The sequence below is a fragment of the Erinaceus europaeus genome, chromosome 16, assembly GCF_950295315.1.
Source record: "Erinaceus europaeus chromosome 16, mEriEur2.1, whole genome shotgun sequence".
Taxonomy (NCBI): domain Eukaryota; kingdom Metazoa; phylum Chordata; class Mammalia; order Eulipotyphla; family Erinaceidae; genus Erinaceus; species Erinaceus europaeus.
This window is the reverse complement of record NC_080177.1, coordinates 43,345,674-43,364,921: the sequence shown is the minus strand read 5'-3', so window position 1 is coordinate 43,364,921 and position 19,248 is coordinate 43,345,674. Positions and strand designations below refer to the sequence as shown.

General features: G+C 38.3%; 1 protein-coding gene across 2 annotated transcripts in view; it reads right to left on the bottom strand.

Annotated features, from left to right (window-relative positions):
• The window catches only part of NID2 (nidogen 2), an 80,230-nt gene that overhangs the window by 19,591 nt on the left and 41,391 nt on the right, over positions 1 to 19,248 (bottom strand). For both annotated transcript variants that reach the window (XM_060174969.1, XM_060174968.1), the window contains exons 9-11: positions 17,493 to 17,636; positions 16,038 to 16,166; positions 14,379 to 14,522 (exon numbers count right to left, since the gene is read on the bottom strand). In XM_060174969.1, coding sequence (XP_060030952.1) covers positions 14,379 to 14,522; positions 16,038 to 16,166; positions 17,493 to 17,636 — 417 coding nt within the window. The remainder of the gene's footprint in view (positions 1 to 14,378; positions 14,523 to 16,037; positions 16,167 to 17,492; positions 17,637 to 19,248) is intronic.

The window sequence follows — 19,248 nt, the reverse complement described above, 5'->3', positions numbered from 1 at the left end:
ATCTCCTGCAGAACTGATTTACCTGCAAAGAAGCCTAATGAGGACCTGAATATATCTTCAACTAAGAAGCACATTCAGTCTTGCTTAGAGTCTTAGAATCATAATGTCAACTAGTCAGAAATTTCCTTTACTGTCCACTTTTAGAAATAATTGAAAAGTATGTAAAATGTTATCACAAATAACATACAAAAAATAAAATCTAAAAATTTCAGGCTTATCTGTGAAAAAAATTCAGCCCCTCTATGCATTTCCATGAGAATAAATATTAATATTTCTCAAGAGTTATGATATCCTCAGACTTCAAACAAAAGATAATTTATAATCTGCTTATCTTATTTACTAAAATCAGCACATGAGGATAAGGCTTCCCCAATAATGTCTGAGTATTGAACCAATGCCCAAGGATTGAGATAAGCTATCTTTAGAAATAGGAAATCTTTTTTTTATTGATTTCATAATGATTGACAAGATTGCATGATAAGAGGGGTAAAAATTCCCACCACCAGAGTTACATATTCCATCCCTTCCATTTGAAGGAGTTCCCTGTTCTTCATCCCTCTGGGAGTATGAGCTCAGGAGTATTATAGGGTGCAGAAGGTGGGAGTCTGGCTTCTGGAGATAGGAAATCTTTCAAAGGAAAGAAAGGATAGTGGTCCAGGAGGTGGCACAGTGGATAAAGTATTGGACTCTTAAGTATGAGGTTTGATCCAAGGCAGCACATGTACCAGGGTAATGCTGGTTCTTTCTCTCTCCTCCTATCTTTCTCATTAATAAATACATATATTTTTTTTAAAAAGTAAAGAAAGGTTAATGGGTGTAGGTTTGATCAAGACTTGATTTAAAATAGTCACATCTTTGATAATACCCCAAAATTATTATGAAAGTGTGTAACTAAGACAGAATATGGCATAGAATGATCCATATGAAACTTAGAAAACAGGATTCACTCACAGAGGAAGTGAATCATCAGTTCAGCATATCGCATTGCAGTAATGAACTGTTCCCAGAAATCCTGAATTTAACAGGAGTTGGCTGTGGATATAGCCACAGTCTCCCATGACCCAGATGCAATCTCTTCTAGAGCTATCCTGCCACCCCCTACCTGTGATATATTGTCACTGAGCCACCTGCCCATGACTAAGGCATTTCTCCTAGTGCCAGTAAGCAGACCCCTGGACATTAAACACACTGTAATTATGAAATTAGTATTTGGTTTCTCTTCAGTCTTAGGAGAACTAATTTATGTTTACTAAACTCCCCAAAGTAAAAAAAAAAAAAAAATACCGAACGCTCATAATAATCATATTTAATCTCATGCAGTAAAGCTCTTCCTAGGTGAACAGTTAGCTTTCCTGGTCATTCTTTCCACCTACAAAGGTGGGAAGTTGTTATAAATTCATTTGCATAGCTGGAAACAAACAAGGTTTCCCAGTTACCAGCCAAAAAATATATCACACAGAAACAATTAGATAAGCTGGGAAGATAGCATAATGGTTATGCAAAAAGACTTCATGCCTGAGGCTCCAAGGTCCCAGGTTCAATCCCTAACACCACTATAAGTCAAAGCTGAGCAGTGCTCTGGTTTGAAAAAAAAAATTACATCAACAAAAATCTTATCACACAATGTAGGTTTTATATTGTTATATTTAATTTTCCCTAAGGTTGACCACTTCTTCAAAAGAAAAATTCATTTGTTGGCCACAGCTAGTCACCATCCATTCCCTGGATCTGAATTAAGCTATAAAGCTGGCTATAAAACAAAAGCTATAAAAATGAACATCTTGCCAAATACAGGAAATTAAAGCTATTCATAATACATACGCTGGTCGTAACAGGAACCAAGGCAATGACAGGAAGCAGGAATTCCTGAGGCACAGGGCCAATTTTTAGAACCCATAGACCAGCTTCTTATGACTATTTTTGAACTAAGAATGAGGGAAATCCCCAGTGCTACCAAATTATTCATGTTCTTAAAGTTTATAGCTTAGAAATTCTGATCAGACCTGAAGGAGCAGCTATGATCATTAACTGCTCTGAATAAACAATAAGGGGAAATCCCTTGAGGAGACAAAACACTCAACATGAAAAGCCCCAGTCCCTCAAAAAATGAAGATTAAGGGCTCCCAGAGGTGCATTCCCAACATCCTCTGAGAAAACCTTATACTATAACAGAAAATAAATAAACAAATAACACAAACAAATAAAAAATCACCCAAAACAAACTTGGGGTGTAGTTACTCCTGAACTCAAAGCAAGCTGGGGCCCCTTCTCAGAAGAGCAATACTGAGAGGATCTAATGGAAACTGGAGTTTTTGCATGAAAAAAGAACTCTTCCCCTATTTCATATGATGTTGGAAGAGGAAGTGTGGAAAGAGTTTATGCTTTTGGTAAGAAAAGAGCTTTCCTTCTACTATTGGAGCAGGGGGAGAAGCTGCCACTTATATTTAACAATCGCTGTAGGGGTGTAGGACTGAGGTCCAGATAAAAATGTTCAGTGCACTGTTCAGTTAATGAAAGATGACTCCATAATTCTCCATTCTATCACTTATTAAGCCGATGAAAAATCTTTTAGAAAATGTGTTAAGGATCCTCCATTTTATGCAAACTGGTACAATCCCTATAGAAAATAGTATGGAGGGTTTTTAAACAAAAAACAAAAAGTGAAAATACCTTATGGTCCAGCAAAACCACTCTCGGGCATTTATCCAAAGGACATAAAAGAAAAAAAACACTAATTCAAAGGGACACATGCACCCATATGTTCATAGCTGCATTATTCACAAGAGCCAACCTATGGATGCAATCAATGCCTATCAGCTGATCATAAAGAAAATAAGGGATAAATATATATTAATTCCACAGAATACTACTCTAATTTTAAAAAGATATGGTGTCTTTCAAGACAAAATGGATGGAATTGGAGATTATTATGCTTAGTGAAATTAGAGGTAAGAGACAACTACTTGATAGTTTTGTATGTGGAATTTATAGTTAAAATGTATGAACAGAGAGAGAGAGAGAGAACCCAACTGTCTCAGAATTTGTAAGAACTATGTGGGTATTGACAGGAGGGTGGGGACACAGGACTTTGGTAGTAGGTTTGCTATGGTACTATATGTAATCTTATAATCTTGTAAATCACTCTGAAGCACTAATACCAAAAAACAATCAAAAAACAAAAGATGAGAATGCATAATTGAAAAAAAATTAAGAAGAATTTCCATTTGAGATTCATGGCCAGTTCTTTTAGTGTCTCAGCATTCTTCTCATTGCCCTGAGTCCATACCCAAACCCAGCAGAAATCCCTGCACAGCAAATCCAACTACTGCACAAGAGCTTCCCCCTTTTCCTTCTTTCTCCTGCCTAGTTTACTTGTGAATCTACTGAATGTCTTGTGTAGGTTAATCTTACTCCACTTTAGAATCTAATAAGGTCTTCAATTCTACCTATCTAATCAATTACCCCTTGGTGCCACTGTAATACCACCTGGCACTTTCAAGTCTTGTTCCCTTCTCATTCTGTGTCTGCACCAACTGAACTTGCAATTCTATAACCAACACCTACATTCAACACCTACAACAGAAGACCTGAGACTAATGCAGATGCGTCTCCTTAATTACCTCCTGGACCATAGAAGCTCTGATGAATGGGCCAGCTGTAACCCAGCTTTTCACCTCACACTTGTTCCTCCTAAGGAACAAGTCCCAATCCAACATAATCTGCTTTTGTACCTGGAAAAGTCACTATGCTTTGTGGGCAAACGTGCCTGACAAATATCCAGCTAACACTAGTACAGGGCTGGGATCAAGCCAGGTTGAGGGAAGCTGGAAAATATTTAACTCTACTTGGATAAAAGTAATTCCTGACTTGCAGGGGGAAAGCTTCACAAGTGGTGAAGCAGGGCTGCAGGTGTCTCTCTCTGTCTCTCTCCCTCTCTGTCTCCCCTTCCTCTCGATTTCTGGCTGTCTGTATCCAATAAAGATAATTTAAAAAAGAGAAAAAAGTAATTCCTATAGTAAGTCAGGCTGAATTGAGAGCCCAAAGCCAAGTTCAGCCTCTCTAGGGAACTTGATTCTTAATAAACATACTAGAGAAAAATCTACACTCTTACTGCTCTCTTGATAAAAGTACAGATAAAAGTATGTATACTTCAAGAATGTACACTTTCCATAAAATAGAGCTTGTATTTTACTTTATTTTCTCTATGATCACGGAGACACATCAGGCCTTTAAATGAGCATACACACACTTACATATTTATATTTCTCCTGCAAGTCACTTATGACTAGTTAAGTCAAATCCAATGTGTGACTTTAAGAAGGCCTTTAAGAAAAGGCCTATTTCTTATATGAAAATGTGGAAGGCAACCACATGATAGTCCACTGTGGGAGGTAGCCTTTCAGATGACCTCCCCCTCCTTCAAAATTCCTATCCCCTGGGTGTCCATGACCTTGTATAATCCCTTTCAAGTCAAAGGCTTATAATCAAACACTAATGTGGTATCAAGAGAACACCACTTTCGTGATTATAACTTGGGTATTTCTGGCTAATTTTCTGCCACTGACTCTGCTAATGTAAACTTCCATAAAGAGAGGTTCATGTGGCCAAAAGAATTGAGGCCTTTCCATAGGCGTGTAGGAGGCTTTCTTTCCTTCACATAAGGCCCCAATACTGCCAGATATCTTAGTGAAGACTTATGATGATCCTAAAGCAGACCTTGTTAGGTCATTTCCAGATCTTTGCTCTAAAAATAATGAAGATATAATCGTTTCAACTGCCACACTGGGTAGTGATTTATTATTTTATTTATTTATTTATTGGGGAATTAATATTTTGCATTCAATAGTAAATACAATAGATTGTACATGCATAACATTTCTCAGTTTTCCATATACAACAATACAACCCCCACTAGGTCCTCTGTCATCCTTCTTCGATCTGTATTCTCCCTACCCACCCACCCCATAGTCTTTTACTTTGGTTCAATATGCCAATTCCAGTTCAAGTTCTATTTGTGTTTTCTTTTCTGATCTTGTTTTTCAACTTCTGCCTGAGAGTGAGATCATCCCATAATCATCCTTCTGTTTCTGACTTATTTTACTTAACATAAAATTTTCAAGGTTCATCCAAGATAGGCTGAAAACAGTGAAGTCACCATGTTTTATAGCTGAGTAGTATTCCATTGTGTATATATACCACAACTTGCTTAGCCACTGATCTGTTGTTGGACACCTGGGTTGCTTCCAGGTTTTGGCTATTACAAATAGTGTTGCCAAGAACATATGTGTACACAGATCATTTTGGATTGGTGTGTTGAGTTCCTTAGGATATATCCCCAGGAGAGGAATTAAAGTATCATAGGGTCTATTTCTAGCCTTCTGATAGTTCTTCAGACTTTTCTCCACAGAGGTTGGATCAATTTACATTCCCACCAGCAGTGCAGGAGGGTTCCTTTGACCCCACACCCTCTCCAGCATTTGCTGCTGCTATCTTTTCTGATAGATGACATTCTCACAGGAGTGAAGTGATATCTCATTGCTGTCTTTATGTGCATTTCTCTGACAATCAGAGACTTGGAGCATTTTTTCATGTATTTCTTGGCCTTTTGGGTCTCTTCTGTGGTGAATATTCTGTCTATGTCCTCCCCCCACTTTTGGATTATTTGTTTTCTTGTTGTTGAGATTTGCAAGTTCTTTATATATTCTGGTTATTAGCCTCTTGCCTGATGTATGGCATGTAAAGATCTTCTCCCATTCTGTGAGGGGTCTCTTGCTTTGGGTAGTACTTTCTTTAGCTGTGCAGAAGCCTTTCAATTTGATGTAGTCCCATAGGTTTATGCTTGCCTTAGTCTTATTTGTAATTGGATTCATTTCATTGAAGATGTCTTTAAAATTTATGTATAAAAGAGTTCTACCAATATTTTCCTCTAAGTATCTGATAGTTTGTGGTCTAATATCCAAGTCCTTAATCCACTTGGAGGTTACTTTTGTATTTGGTGAAATATAGTGGTTCAGTTTCATTCTACTACATGTTTCAAACCATTTTTTTCCAACACCATTTCTTGAAGAGACTCTTCTTTGTCCATTTAATAGTCTGGGCACCTTTATCAAAGATTAGATGTCCCCTTCCACCCTCTGCAACCCAAAACGACCCTGGGTCCATGCTCCCAGAGGGATAGAGAATGGGAAAGCTATCAGGGGAGGGGATGGGATATGGAGATTGGGTGGTTGGAATCATGTGCAGTTGTACCCCTCCTACCCTATGGTTTTGTTAATTTATCCTTTAAAAATAAAAAATAAATTAAAAAATATATATACTTAAAAAAAAGATTAGATGTCCATAGGTGTGGGGGCTTACTTTTGGGCTCTCAATTCTATTCCACTGGTCAGTATGTAATTCATGTTCCAGTACCAAGATGTTTTGATGACAATGGCACTATAATACAATTTGGTATCTGGGAGTGTGATGCCTCCAGTTCTGCTCTGTTTCTCAAGATTGTTTTGGCAATTCTAGGTCTTTTCTGGTTCCAGATAAACCTTTGTAGCAGTTGTTCTATTCTCCTAAAAAATGTGGTTGGGATCTTGATGGGGATAGCATTTAATTTATATATGGCTCTGGGTAGTATATTCATTTTGATGATGTTAATTCTTCCAACCCACGCACATGGAATATCTTTCCACTTCTTTGTGTCTTTTTCAATTTCCTTGAGTAGTGACTCATAATTTTCAGTATACAAGTCTTTCACTTCTTTGGTTAGGTTTACTCCTAGATATTTTATTGTTTTTGTTGTTATAGTAAAAGGAATTGATTTCTGGATTTCAATTTCTTCTAACTTATTGTTTGCATAGAAGAATGCCACTGACTTTTGAATGTTAATTTTATAGTCTGGCACCTTACTGCCTTGCCTGATGATTTCCAAAAGCTACTTACTGGATTCCTTAGGTTTTTCCATGTATACTATCATGTCATCTGCAAATAAGGAGAGTTTGACTTCTTCTCTTCCAATCTGTATGCCTTTAATTCCTTGCTCCTGCCTGATTGCTATGGCAAGAAATTCCAACACTATGTTGAATAGTAATGGTGATAGTGGACAGCCCTATCTAGTACATGATCTGAGGTGAAATGCTTCCAGTTTTTTACCATTGAGTATGATGTTGGCTGTAGGTTTGCTATATATAGACTCCACTATCTTCAGGAATTTTCCACCTATTCCCATTTTTTATAGTGTTTTGATCATAAAGGGATGCTGTATTTTTTCAAAGGCTTTCTCTGCTTCTATTGATATGACCATGTGGTTTTTGGTCTTGCTTTTGTTGATGTGGTGGATCACGTTGATTGATTTATGTATATTAAACCAACCTTGCATGCCTGAGATAAACCCCACTTGGTCATGATGAACAATCTTTTTAATATACTGCTGTATCCGGTTGGCTAGAATTTTGTTCAATATTTTAGCATCTATGTTCATCATAGATATTGGTCTGTAGTTTTCTTTTTTGGTTGTGTCCCTGTCTGCTTTTGGTATCAAAGTGATGTTGGCTTCATAGTAGCTGGAAGGGAGTATTCCGGTGTCTTCAGTCTTCTAGAAGACTTTTAAAAGTAGAGGTATTAGTTCTTCTTTGAGGTTTTGTAGCATTCATTTGTACAACCATCTGGTCCAGGACTTTTAGTTTTGGGAAGATTTTTGATAACTGTTTCAATTTCATTAGCTGTGATGGGCCTGTTCATGTTATCCACTTCCTCTTTACTTAGTTTTGGAAGTTGGTAGGTATCTAGGAAATCGTCCATTTCTTCCAGGTTCTCTAGCTTGGTGGTATATAGGTATTCATAGAAGCCTCTCATGATATTTGAATTTCTGTGGTGTCTGTTGTGATATCTTTATATATTTTTTCACATTTATGCTCCAAATGTAATGATCTTACTCTGATGTAAAACCAAAAAGTCCATTATAGCACAGAGACCAATATATTAAAAGATTATGAAAAAGTGATGCGGGACATGCAGGACGTGATGTACAAACTGGAAGATTAGGTCATTTCCTTTATAACATGACACTACATTGTAGCTGAGGAACACATTTAAAATAACACTGTGGAACTGAACTGAAATGTGGCACAAACATGACAACTTCCAGGCATGCCTTCAAGCACCTCCCTTAGAATGGACTTGCAATGTCTAGACTGCAGTGTGGGGAGGATTATAATTCTTTGGAAGAATAAAAAGTTCACACTTTTGAAATTTCACAGAAGAATTTTTTATATGTATTTATATTTATTTTTCCCTTTTTGTTTTCTATTGTTGTAGTTATTATTGTTGCCAATGTCATTGTTATTAGATAGGACAGAAGAAATGGAGAAAGGAGGGGAAGACAGAGAAGGGGAGAGAAAGACAGACACCTGCAGACGTGCTTTACCGCCTGTGAAGCGACTCCCCTGCAGGTGGGGAGCTGGAGGCTCAAACCGGGATCCTTATGCTGTTCCTTGTGCTTTGCGCCACCTGTTCTTAACCCGGTGGCGCTATTGCCCAACATCCTCACAGAAGAATTTTAAGGCCAAAACATAGTGGGTTCATCTCTCTTCACTTCCAGGGGAAAATATGATACTTTACTCAAAAAAAAAAAAAAGAAAGAAAAATCACATTAAGCTTCTAGTTCAACTCCCAACCCAACCTTGTGACCTCCTGCATTGAAGTTCTTTACATCAATTAAAGCTGATAGGGTCAATTTGACTCCTGGTCTGAAGGGTCTGTGAATAACCAAGTCCAATAAGGCTTGCATTATTTACTTTTTCATTTATGATCCAATTTATTTGGGTCTTTTCCCATTTTTGTTTTGTGAGTCTGGCTAAAGGTTTGTCGATTTTGTTCATATTTTTTGAAGAACCAACATTTATTTTCATTGATCTTTTGTATCTGCCCCAAATTTAGTGACTTCTGTCCTTCTATTTGCTTTTGGGTTCCTTTGTTCTTCTTCTTCTAGGTCTTTCAGAAGTGCAATCAGGCTGTTTATTTGTGCTTTTTCTTGTTTCCTAATTTATGCTTGTATGGCTATGAATTTCCCTCTCAGCACTGCCTTAGCTATGTCCCAAATATTTTGATAGCTTGTGTCTTCATTTTCATTGAACTCTCAAAACATTTTGATTTCTTCCTTAATTTCCTCTTTGACCCAGTAGTTCTTAAGGCGTGTACTGTTGAGCTTCCACATTTTGGGACTATTACTAATCTTTTGTTGATTGTTAAGTGTTAGTTTAATTCCACTGTGACCTAAGAAGATGCTTGGGATGACTTCAATGCTCTTGAATTTTCTGATGCTGTCTTTGTGGCTTAACACATGGTATATCCTTGAGAATGACCCATGTGGACTTGAGTAAAATGTGTATTCCAGTTTCTTGGCATGAATGACTCTGAAAATGTCCAATAGTTCTAGTTTATCTATCTCTTCATTTAGCTCCCTTATGTCTTTATTGATTTTCTGCCTGGATGATCTGTCAAGTTGAGAGAGTGGGGTGTTGAAGTCCCCTATTATGACTGTGTTGCTGTTAATATATTGCTGTTGCTCTTTCAGTAGATGTATTTAGATGGTTCTCAATGGGTGCATAAATGTTAATAATTGTTAAGTCCTCTTGATTGACTGATCCCTTGAGCATTGAATAGTGTGCATTCCTACCTTTTTAAATCTTATCTATTTTAAAGTCTATCATGTCAGATATGAGAATAGCTGTTCCTGCCCCTTTTTGTGGTTCATTGGCCTGTATGATAATTTTCCATCCTTTCACATTGAGTGTGTTTGTCTTGTTGAGTTAGGTGGGTTTCCTGTAGAAAGCATATTGTTGGGTTGTGTTTTCTGATACATCTTCCTACTCTGACTTTTAATAGGTGAATTCAGGACATTGACATTTATTGATATAAAAGATTGAAGATATTTTAATGCCATTCTGGTAGAGTTTTAGAGTGTTCTGATATCTGGCCTATTTATTGTGCTCTGTTTATAGGAGAACTTTCAGAATTTCTTTCAAGGCAGGCTTGGTGATAATTGATTCCTTCAACTGTTGCTTGTCTTAGAAGGTTTTTATCCCTCCATCAAGTCTGAATGACAGTCCAGGTGGGTACAGTATTCTTGGTTGAAAGCCTTTCTCACTGAGCACTTGATAGATATCATGCCATTCTCTTCTGGCCTGTGGTGTTTGTGTGGAGAAGTCTGCTGCTAATCTTATGGGTTTTCTTTTGTAGGTGACTCTTTGTTTTTTCTCTTGCAGCCTTCAGGATCCTTTCTTTATCTTTATTCCTTTCCATTCCAAATATGGTGTGTCTTGGGTGTCTTTAAGTCTTGGTTAATTCTGTTTGGGACCCTCTGGGATTCTTGAGTCTTTGATGTTGTCTAGACTAGAGAAGTTTTCAGCTATTATGGCCTGAAGAATGCTTTATTCCTCTCCCTCTCTTTCCTCCTCTGGTAAAACAATGATGGGTATATGGTTTGTTTTGAAGTCATCCCATAGGTCTCTGTTGTTCTTTTTCAATATCTCTTCATCTCTTTTTAAGATTTATTACTTCTTTTTTAGTTATCTCTAATTCATCCTCAATCTTGCTAAATCTATTTGAGCCTCATTGATTCTATTTTCTCTCCCCTCTACTGTTTTCTGGAGTTCATCTATTTTCTTACTCTGTTCTGATTCTTTTTTAGCTTGTTCAGCTTGCTTTGTTCTTAGCTCAGCTATTTCAGCTTTCAGCTCTCTAATAACCTTGAGATAATTAGTGTTTTCTTCTAGAGTCTCATTTGTTGTTTCTGCATTTCTGATGACAATGCTTTCAAACTCTTTACTCACTCCTGTGATTATTTCCTTAGCTAGTGTTTGGATGTTGACCTCATTATTTTGTGCTTCAACCTTTGGGGGGCTTTTAGCTGGATTCTTGTCCTGGTTCATTTCTCCAATATTTCTTCTTGTTGGTTTAACCATTTTATATAGTATGTTATGCATTCCCTCTCTCAGTACTTTTCAAATTACTGATCACTATTGCCTAGATTGACTTGTGTCTAAGTAAGGGAATTAAAGAGTTCACAGTGGTGGAAGTTAACAGTTATTTCATAGTATTTTAATCCCTGAGTAGGAGCACAGTGGCTTAAAAGCCTCTTTTGTGCTCTTTCTTCCCTGTAGGATATGGGAGCCTGAGGGCTTTTAAACTATAAGTAGGCTTCTTCACTTAATCACTGATTCCTGACCAAGAGATGAAGCAGGGCGTGGTAGAGTTAACCCAGTGGTTATGCAAAGAGACTCTCACACACCCACTGCTATGCCACTGAGTTATAGGTCTTCTCCTGAGTTTCCTGGTTAGTTCTCTGTCCCCTGGTGTCAGCCCAGAGCCTCCCTGCCACTGCTCCAGATTCTGAGGGTAGTAGCAATGAAGACTCACAGTTGCACTTGGTGAGTCTCAGGAGAGTCCTCTCCTCCCTTCAGCCGTCCCCTTGTTGGTAGAACAGACTGGAGGTGGTATCTTAACTGATAAACTGCAGCACTGTTACCAGCCACTTAATCTCTCCCTAAGCTCCTCTCTATCCACGAGCCACACGTGTTTGCACTCATCAGTGATTTGGTGGGTTCCTGAAGTTGTTCTAGTCCTGTCTTGTTTTGGGCCCAAGTGGTCTCCTTTGTTATTCCTAGTTGATCTGAGAGAGGAGAGAAACAGTTCTGCTGCTGCTCGTAGCCCCGCCTCCCTGGGTAGTGATTTATTATGAATCAGTAGACAATACATAGAAGAGACAACTGATATGGGTGGCAGATTTTTAAGTTTTGGGAGCCCGGAAATAATCCCAAAAGTATAGAAATGCAGAAAAAAATGGGAACTACTGAAAATGTCAAAAATTAACAAGAAAGCAGTAATAACAAAGAATGCTTATAGCCTAGTGTTTTCAACCAAGACAAGTAGCCAATGTCAGGTTCCTCAGATGAGAAGGTAGCCAAAGGATATAGAACAACAACTATAAGAAATGAAAATGATTCCAGATGGAATTCAGGCAAGAGGTGCCTAACTTCAACTACCATTCTGATTGTAAACAATCATCATATCTAAGCTGCACCTAATTTCAGCTTCTTTGCTTTAAGCCAAATACCTAAGGATTTAATGTTTTAAAAACAATGATAATAGTAATATTAATAACAAATAAATGTTTGAAAAGTACCACCACCTAGTGACCCAAGAAAACATATTTTTACATATGAAATTCTACAGAAAAAAAAAACATAATATTTTCTTTACTCATTTTCTCATCCTTTAGAATCACTAGAGTGTTAAATGGAATGATAGGCTACATTGCTTGGGAAAGCACTATTCCTACTGTGAAGGTTAATGGAAACATGAGGAGCTTGTGTATCTTGTCAGACCCCACTTACCTGTAGAGACACCTTCTGTCTGTACCATGACAGACAGAGCTCTTTTGGCTGGTTAAATCAGATAGCACCTCTTCTAATCTGATAGGCATTTTTTTTCCTTTATTACCTATCCACAGGATTTATTAATTTGTTAAAAGATATGTATAGCTAAAGATGTATGCATATATAAGGCTGGTCAATCCAAATATATCTACATATATACATAACAGTTCTAGTGGAAAAACTTATGTCTTATTTATTTTTGTAACTTTTATTTATAAAATGGAAACATCAACAAATCCATAGGATAAGAGGGGTACAATTCCACACAATTCCCACCACCAGAACTCCACATCCTATCCCCTCCCTTGACTAAGATAGGAACATGGCAATAAAATAAAAATTTATGACTGGAGGGTGAGGGTTAATGTTCAGCTTCAAGGGGGGTGGGGTTTGTGTGTGGAGGGGACACAGACTTTGGTGGTGTGAATGGTGTTGATGTATACTCCTACAAGGCATGTTTTTACGGGGAAGATAAACAGGCTGAACTGAGTCATAACTCGTGGGTCATTTCAATCTAAACTGTGTTTTAAAGAAGACCACTCAGCAGAGCTTCTGTACAGCAGAAGCTAAATCACTGCCACATTTAGAGAGATTGAAAGGTTATACAGGCCTTAATTTTTTTGATCTGTCAATAACATATGGTTGCAGGCTGCTAGTTCTGTCAGCTTGTCCTGCTGAAATTAATGGCAGAAAGGAATGGGAGCAGGATGAGAATCAAACATCTGCTGGGGAGGAAACATGCCACTTAGTCCCAGAAGTTCCAAGAAGTCAGAGGCTGTTTTTACCCAATCAGTTTGAGTGGGCCAAGGTGTATAGTCTCAGATGCAAATTTGAAGAGAGGAGAAAAGTCTGTGTTTTAGATTTATATTGCAAACCATTTCCCCACAATTTTCTCATTCCTAGGTTCTCATTTTTTTAATTTTACACTTATTGATATTATTTATTGGTTAGAGACAGATATTGAGAGGGATATGGGCAGTAGAGAGAGTGACAGACAGACACATTTGCAGCCCTGCTTCACCACTTGTGAAACTTTACCCCTGCAGGTGGGGACCAGAGGCTTGACCTCACATCTGAACACATTATAAAATGTGTGCTTGACCAGGTATGCCCCCCAGATCCTCATTTTATCATACTTTATGTTTTAAGAACAGTATGAAATAGTTTAAATTCACCTACATGCCACTGAGTCTGTGAAAGAGACCTTTAAGTGTGCGCATTTGTTGAATAACCTATATTAAAATACTAATAATCTAAGTTTCATATACACATCTACCAAGAGAATTTTGCCAAGCTTTTTTTTTTTATAACCTGGCACATTAATTCTAAGTTAAATATAAGTGGTTTACCCTTCATTCAGTGTAGTTGGTTTTTACAAATACCTGCACAAAAGTACTAAATTCAAGACTTAAGGTAATTTGGTTTCTTGGAGAAAATCTATTGGGTAAAACTTGCTTGGGTAGTTAGTTTTAAGTATATACCTTTAATATTTGAAGTTTTCTTTTCTCTAATAGATGAAAGAATAGAAAAGAGAAGCAAGAATTGTACTTAGTGATTGCTTAACATAGCACTTCAGCCAGGGGAATAGCAGCAACTGAAAGTTAGGCATGACTGGAAATGCTGAATTAAGCCATTAACCAAATAGATTAAGAGGCAGAGATTTCCCAGTAGGAGATTATAGGACTTTTCCTGGGTTCTTCCAGCCAACACTAGCTCTAAGGAGTAGTAGGGCACATGCTGGCAACAGCTCTTGTGCCCAAGGACTATCTCTGAAGTCCATACATACAAAATAATCAAGTTCTAGGGAAACTTCCCTCTGCTCCCCTTTAAGACTCTAAGGCCTTTCTGAGAAGTCCTGGATATGGCAGGGGTGGGGGTCGGGGGATAAGTAGAGGGAGGGTGTGCATCTCCAGTGGCCTCCTGGACATGCTGAAGCTGCCCACAGGTACTCACCAGTGCACTGGTGTCCATTGCCAGAGTAACCAGACAGGCAGGAGCAGGTGAATGTGCTGCCTCCGTGGTGAATGCACTGGGCCTGGTCAGCAGGAGCACAGGTATGGCTGCCATCTTCACAGGGGTTGGCAGGTGGGGTAATCACTGAAAAGAGAAGGTAAGGATGGTCATTAACTTGGGACTGCAAATAGGTGAGCTCCTCCTGGTGTTATCAGCATTCCAGCAGCTTCAGAACATCTGGGAAGCTTGTGAATTTACAGATTCTCAGGCTTACCCAGGGCCAATGAATCAGAATCAATTTTAACAAGATCCACAGATGGTATGTATAAATATTAAGGTTCAAGAAGTTCTTGTCAGTGTTTGTGGTTAAAACATTTGGCATGAAGAACAGTTATCAACAAAGTTCTTTTTTCAAACTCCCCCAGATCAACCACTACACCTACCTATCCACCCTCTACACACACACACACACACACATTTTTATGATTACTTAGACTTTTTCATTCCATTGGACTAAAAAAAATGAATTTTTTCTTAAGCATCTAGCTCTACAAAGGGAAGAATTTGGGACTCTAGTTCTTTGTGGTCCATTGTTTAGATCTGAAGTATAATTTGGGGAACCCTACAAAGGATGTATTTGTTACAGATGGCATCCTACTGCTGATCAAGTGGAACAAGCATCTTTGAATTACAGATCCATTTTCTTCAAATTTGAGAAATATTTGGCTTCCCTCTATATCTGGTGGTAGTTATTAGAGAGGTTCACAAACACCACGGTACACAGTACTCCCAATTGAGATGAACCTTCTCCACAACTCAGCACCAAAAAAATGTCAGCTTGGAGGAAGATGGCAGCAACAAAGCAGGACTGAACTGACAATTACCTTTGGGTTTTTTCAATGTAATAATATATATATATATAATTTTTTGCCACCAGAGTTATGGCTGAGGCTCAATGCCAGCAATATCAACCCACCACTCCTGGTGACCATTTTTTCCTTTCTATTTTTATTTGATAGGACAGTGAGGAATTCAGAGGGAAGGGGGAAATAGAGAGGGATTGAGAGGGAGTCGGGCTGTAGTGCAGCGGTTAAGCGCAGGTGGCACAAAGCACAAGGACCAGCATAAGGATCCCGGTTCGAACCCCGGCTCCCCACCTGCAGGGGAGTCGCTTCACAGGTGGTGAAGCAGGTCTGCAGGTGTCTATCTTTCTCTCCTCCTCTCTGTCTTCCCCTCCTCTCTCCATTTCTCTCTGTCCTATCCAACAACGACAACAACAATAATAACTACAACAATAAAACAACAAGGGCAACAAAAGGGAATAAATAAATAAATAAAATAAATATTAAAAAAAAGAGAGGGATTGAGAAAGAAAGACACCTGCAAACCTGCTTCACCATTTGTGAAACATCCCCTTTGCAGGTGGGGGGGCTGGAGAGCAGGGGGTGGGGTTGGGGTGAGGGATCTACTCAGGGACTTGAACTCAAGCCCCTGAGCAGACTAACATGTGTGCTCAACCAAGTGTGCAATCATCTAGCTCCCTAAATTTTCTAGAAAGCCATATAGCAAAGCTTCTGTAGCAGATGTGGAAATGTTAATGAATCAAAGAAGAATTTCAGCACCATTTTGGCCAGAAAGAGAAATGATTTGGGCACTCACAGACGCATGTGTGTTGGTCATCTGCAAACACATAGCCACTTCGGCATTCACACCTGTAGCTTCCCTGCAAGTTGATGCACACAGAGTTGGCAACACAGTGGTAAAATCCAGTTGTACACTCATTTACATCTAAGAATAAATAAGAACAGATAAGCATTACTTAAATCAAGGGTATCACAAGCAGAAGGTCTGAAAAATCAAATGTTTCCTCACAAGGCTTCAGTGGATGGACTAAACAGGAGATGACAAGCATGTTTTCTAAGCCCCTGATCTAAATGCATCTTGCAGACAATCATAAAGATTATCAAGTCATTTAATTATAAGCCACAAGGAGTTATATTTTTGTGAAAAAAAATCCTGTGTTTTTTTTTTTTTTTTTTTGCCACCATAATTATCTATGGAGCTTGGTGCCTATACCACTGCTCCTGGCCGCCATTCCCTATACCCACCATTTTTAAAATTTGTTTTTTGGATACAGAGAGATATTAAAAGGAAAAGGGGAGATAGAGAAGGAGAGAGGGACACCTGAAGCATGGCTTCACCATTTATGAAACTTTCTCCCTTCAAGTGGGAACTGGGGACAAGTCCATGTATACTCTACCAGATGCGTTACCACGTGGCCCCTAATTTTTTTTAAATATTTATAAAATACAGAACATTTAGAAGAAATAATCTAACAATTTTTCTTTCACAATTTAAAGAAATTTCTGCTGTGGCTTTGTGAGATATAGCAGCTGAGATAGAATATAATGCCAAAAATCTAAAGATGATCAATTTAAGAAATGGACTTGACAAGGGAAACTACGGAATAAAACATTACTAAGATGTATTCTATTTCAGTAGATCCAAAGGCTCAAAAGGAAAGAGGTTGTAGGAGGTTGAAAGTTGGGGGCCCAGTGGAAGAAAATGACAATTTGGTGGAGGGTAAAATATGACGACATCTATCATGGAGAGATGTGAAACTGAACCCCTGTGACAACAGTTATTTTTGTTTTTTTTTGTTTTGCTTTTTGTTTTGTTTTGTTAACCAGAGCACTGTTTAACTCTGGCTTATGGTGGCACAAGGGACTGAACCTGGGACTTTGAAGCCTCTCTTTGCATAACCATTATGCTATCTATCCCTGCCCATGAAAACAGTTTTTAAACTAACATTTCCATAGTAAAGTAACTTGGTTTTAAAAAAAAGTTTAAAATTACAAAATTTAATAGCTCAAAATGTCAAGAACTTGATACTTTATTTTTACAGTTTGAGTTCAAAATACCCCCCACTACCAATGATCTTCTGAACCTAACTAGAATGCTCTATCAGAATTATTATAATAATTTGAATAAATTTTAAGATTAAAATTCTTCAATCAGTGAAGTTGTAAGTATTGTCTTCTATAAACAGTGTTAGAGATCTCTATGGGAAAAAGAAGAATTTTATGAAATAATTACATAATGAATGACTCTTACCAATGCAACTCCATCCATCTCCCTGGTACCCAGTTGGACACTCACAGGTGTAGTCTACACCCGACCCTGGACGGCATCGAGCTGCTTTATCACAAGTGTGACTCCCATCATAGCAAGGATTTACTGTGATGGACTCTGAGTTTTCTGCATGGATAGAGAGGAAATAAGAAATGTCCCTTAGCTGTTGGAAAGACAATGGCACAGAAGAAAGGAGATTGAAAACTCCTTGTAACTGACCATATACTTGCTAGAGGGTAGCCTTACAAAAATAGCCATATCCAAAATCAAGATGGATTATCTACTTCATAACTTTAAATTTCACAATGGCACCCTCTTATCATGACATACCCTCTTGTAGGAGAGCCTTGCCCAAAGTGACTCCTCCTCTGTAGCCCTACTCTGTAGTCACTTGCCCAAAGTGACTCTTACTCCTACTGTGAAACCTTGCTTTCTGGTGAGCAATTATCATCTACTTTACAAGAAACACCATTGTGTCCCCATAATAGAATATCCAATTAGTACTGATTCCCAGTTGTAGCCTGAAAACAAAGAGGTTTATCTTCCGTTCACTTCGATGAACGGAAGATAAAACTAGAGTAACAGAATCTTTGCCAAAAAGAAAGGAACAATAATGATCCCAGTATTTTTTCATTCAATAGGACATTTACTAGTTACCTGCTATGTTACTAGTCTTTTAAAATTTTATTAATGATTTAATATTGATTTACAAAATTATGAGATGACAGAGGTATAATTCCAGACCATTCCTACCACCAGAGTTTTGTGTTCCATCTACTCTAGTGAAAACTGCAGTAGTTCTCCCAAGGTCACAGATAATGCATTGACTATTATTTCTATATCTGTATTTATAACTATTTGCCCATTTCCTTCTGCCTTCTCTTTCTTTCCAAATCACACCTACATCCATTACCACTTCTGAGTGTCCTTCATTTTTTCTTTTTCTCTCTCTGGGTCCTGATATAACTAGAGTTCAGAGCCCTCTGTCATCTCCCCCTAATATTACTCTCCCCTTGCCCCAGGAATATGAATGAAAATTCTTTACGAGGTGCAGAAGATGGAAGGTCTGGCTTCTGTAATTGCCTCTCTGTTGAATATAGACATTGGCAGGTCAACCCATACCCCCTGCCTGTTTCTATATTTCTCTAGTTGGGGTAGGACTCTAGAGAGGTGATTTTTAAAAAGCCAGTGAACTCAAATATCAGCATAAGTCTAACTCCCCAAATCTCTCCAGCTCCTTAGCAGCTAGCATGGAGGCAAAGTGCCAGGGCTGTGATTGCTGGTTTAATCTGTTAATACTGACCAAGTCCCAGAGTCAGTCCTCAACATGTTGCCATTAAGAGCAACAGCACTGGAGGCTAGGTGGTGGTGCACCTGGTTAAGTACACACATTACAGTGTGCAAGGACCAGGGCTGAAGCCACTGGTCCCCACCAGTAGGGAGAAAGCTTCTTGAGTAGTGAAACTGGATGCAGGTCTCGCTCTCTTTCTCTCTACCTCTCCCTCTCTTCTCAATTTCTCTGTTTCTATCCAATAATAAATAAATAAAGATTAAAAAAAAAGAGCAACAGCAGCAAATCCTCACCAAACACCTGGTGTAGGATAAGAACCTGATGATTTCTTTATTTTATGAGAAAATCTGCACAAAATACCTGCATTATCAATACAAAGTATGTTTCAAAATGTTCAGGTTTATAAATATGAATGTTTAGCCTTTTTGTTCACACTTTCAGGCACCT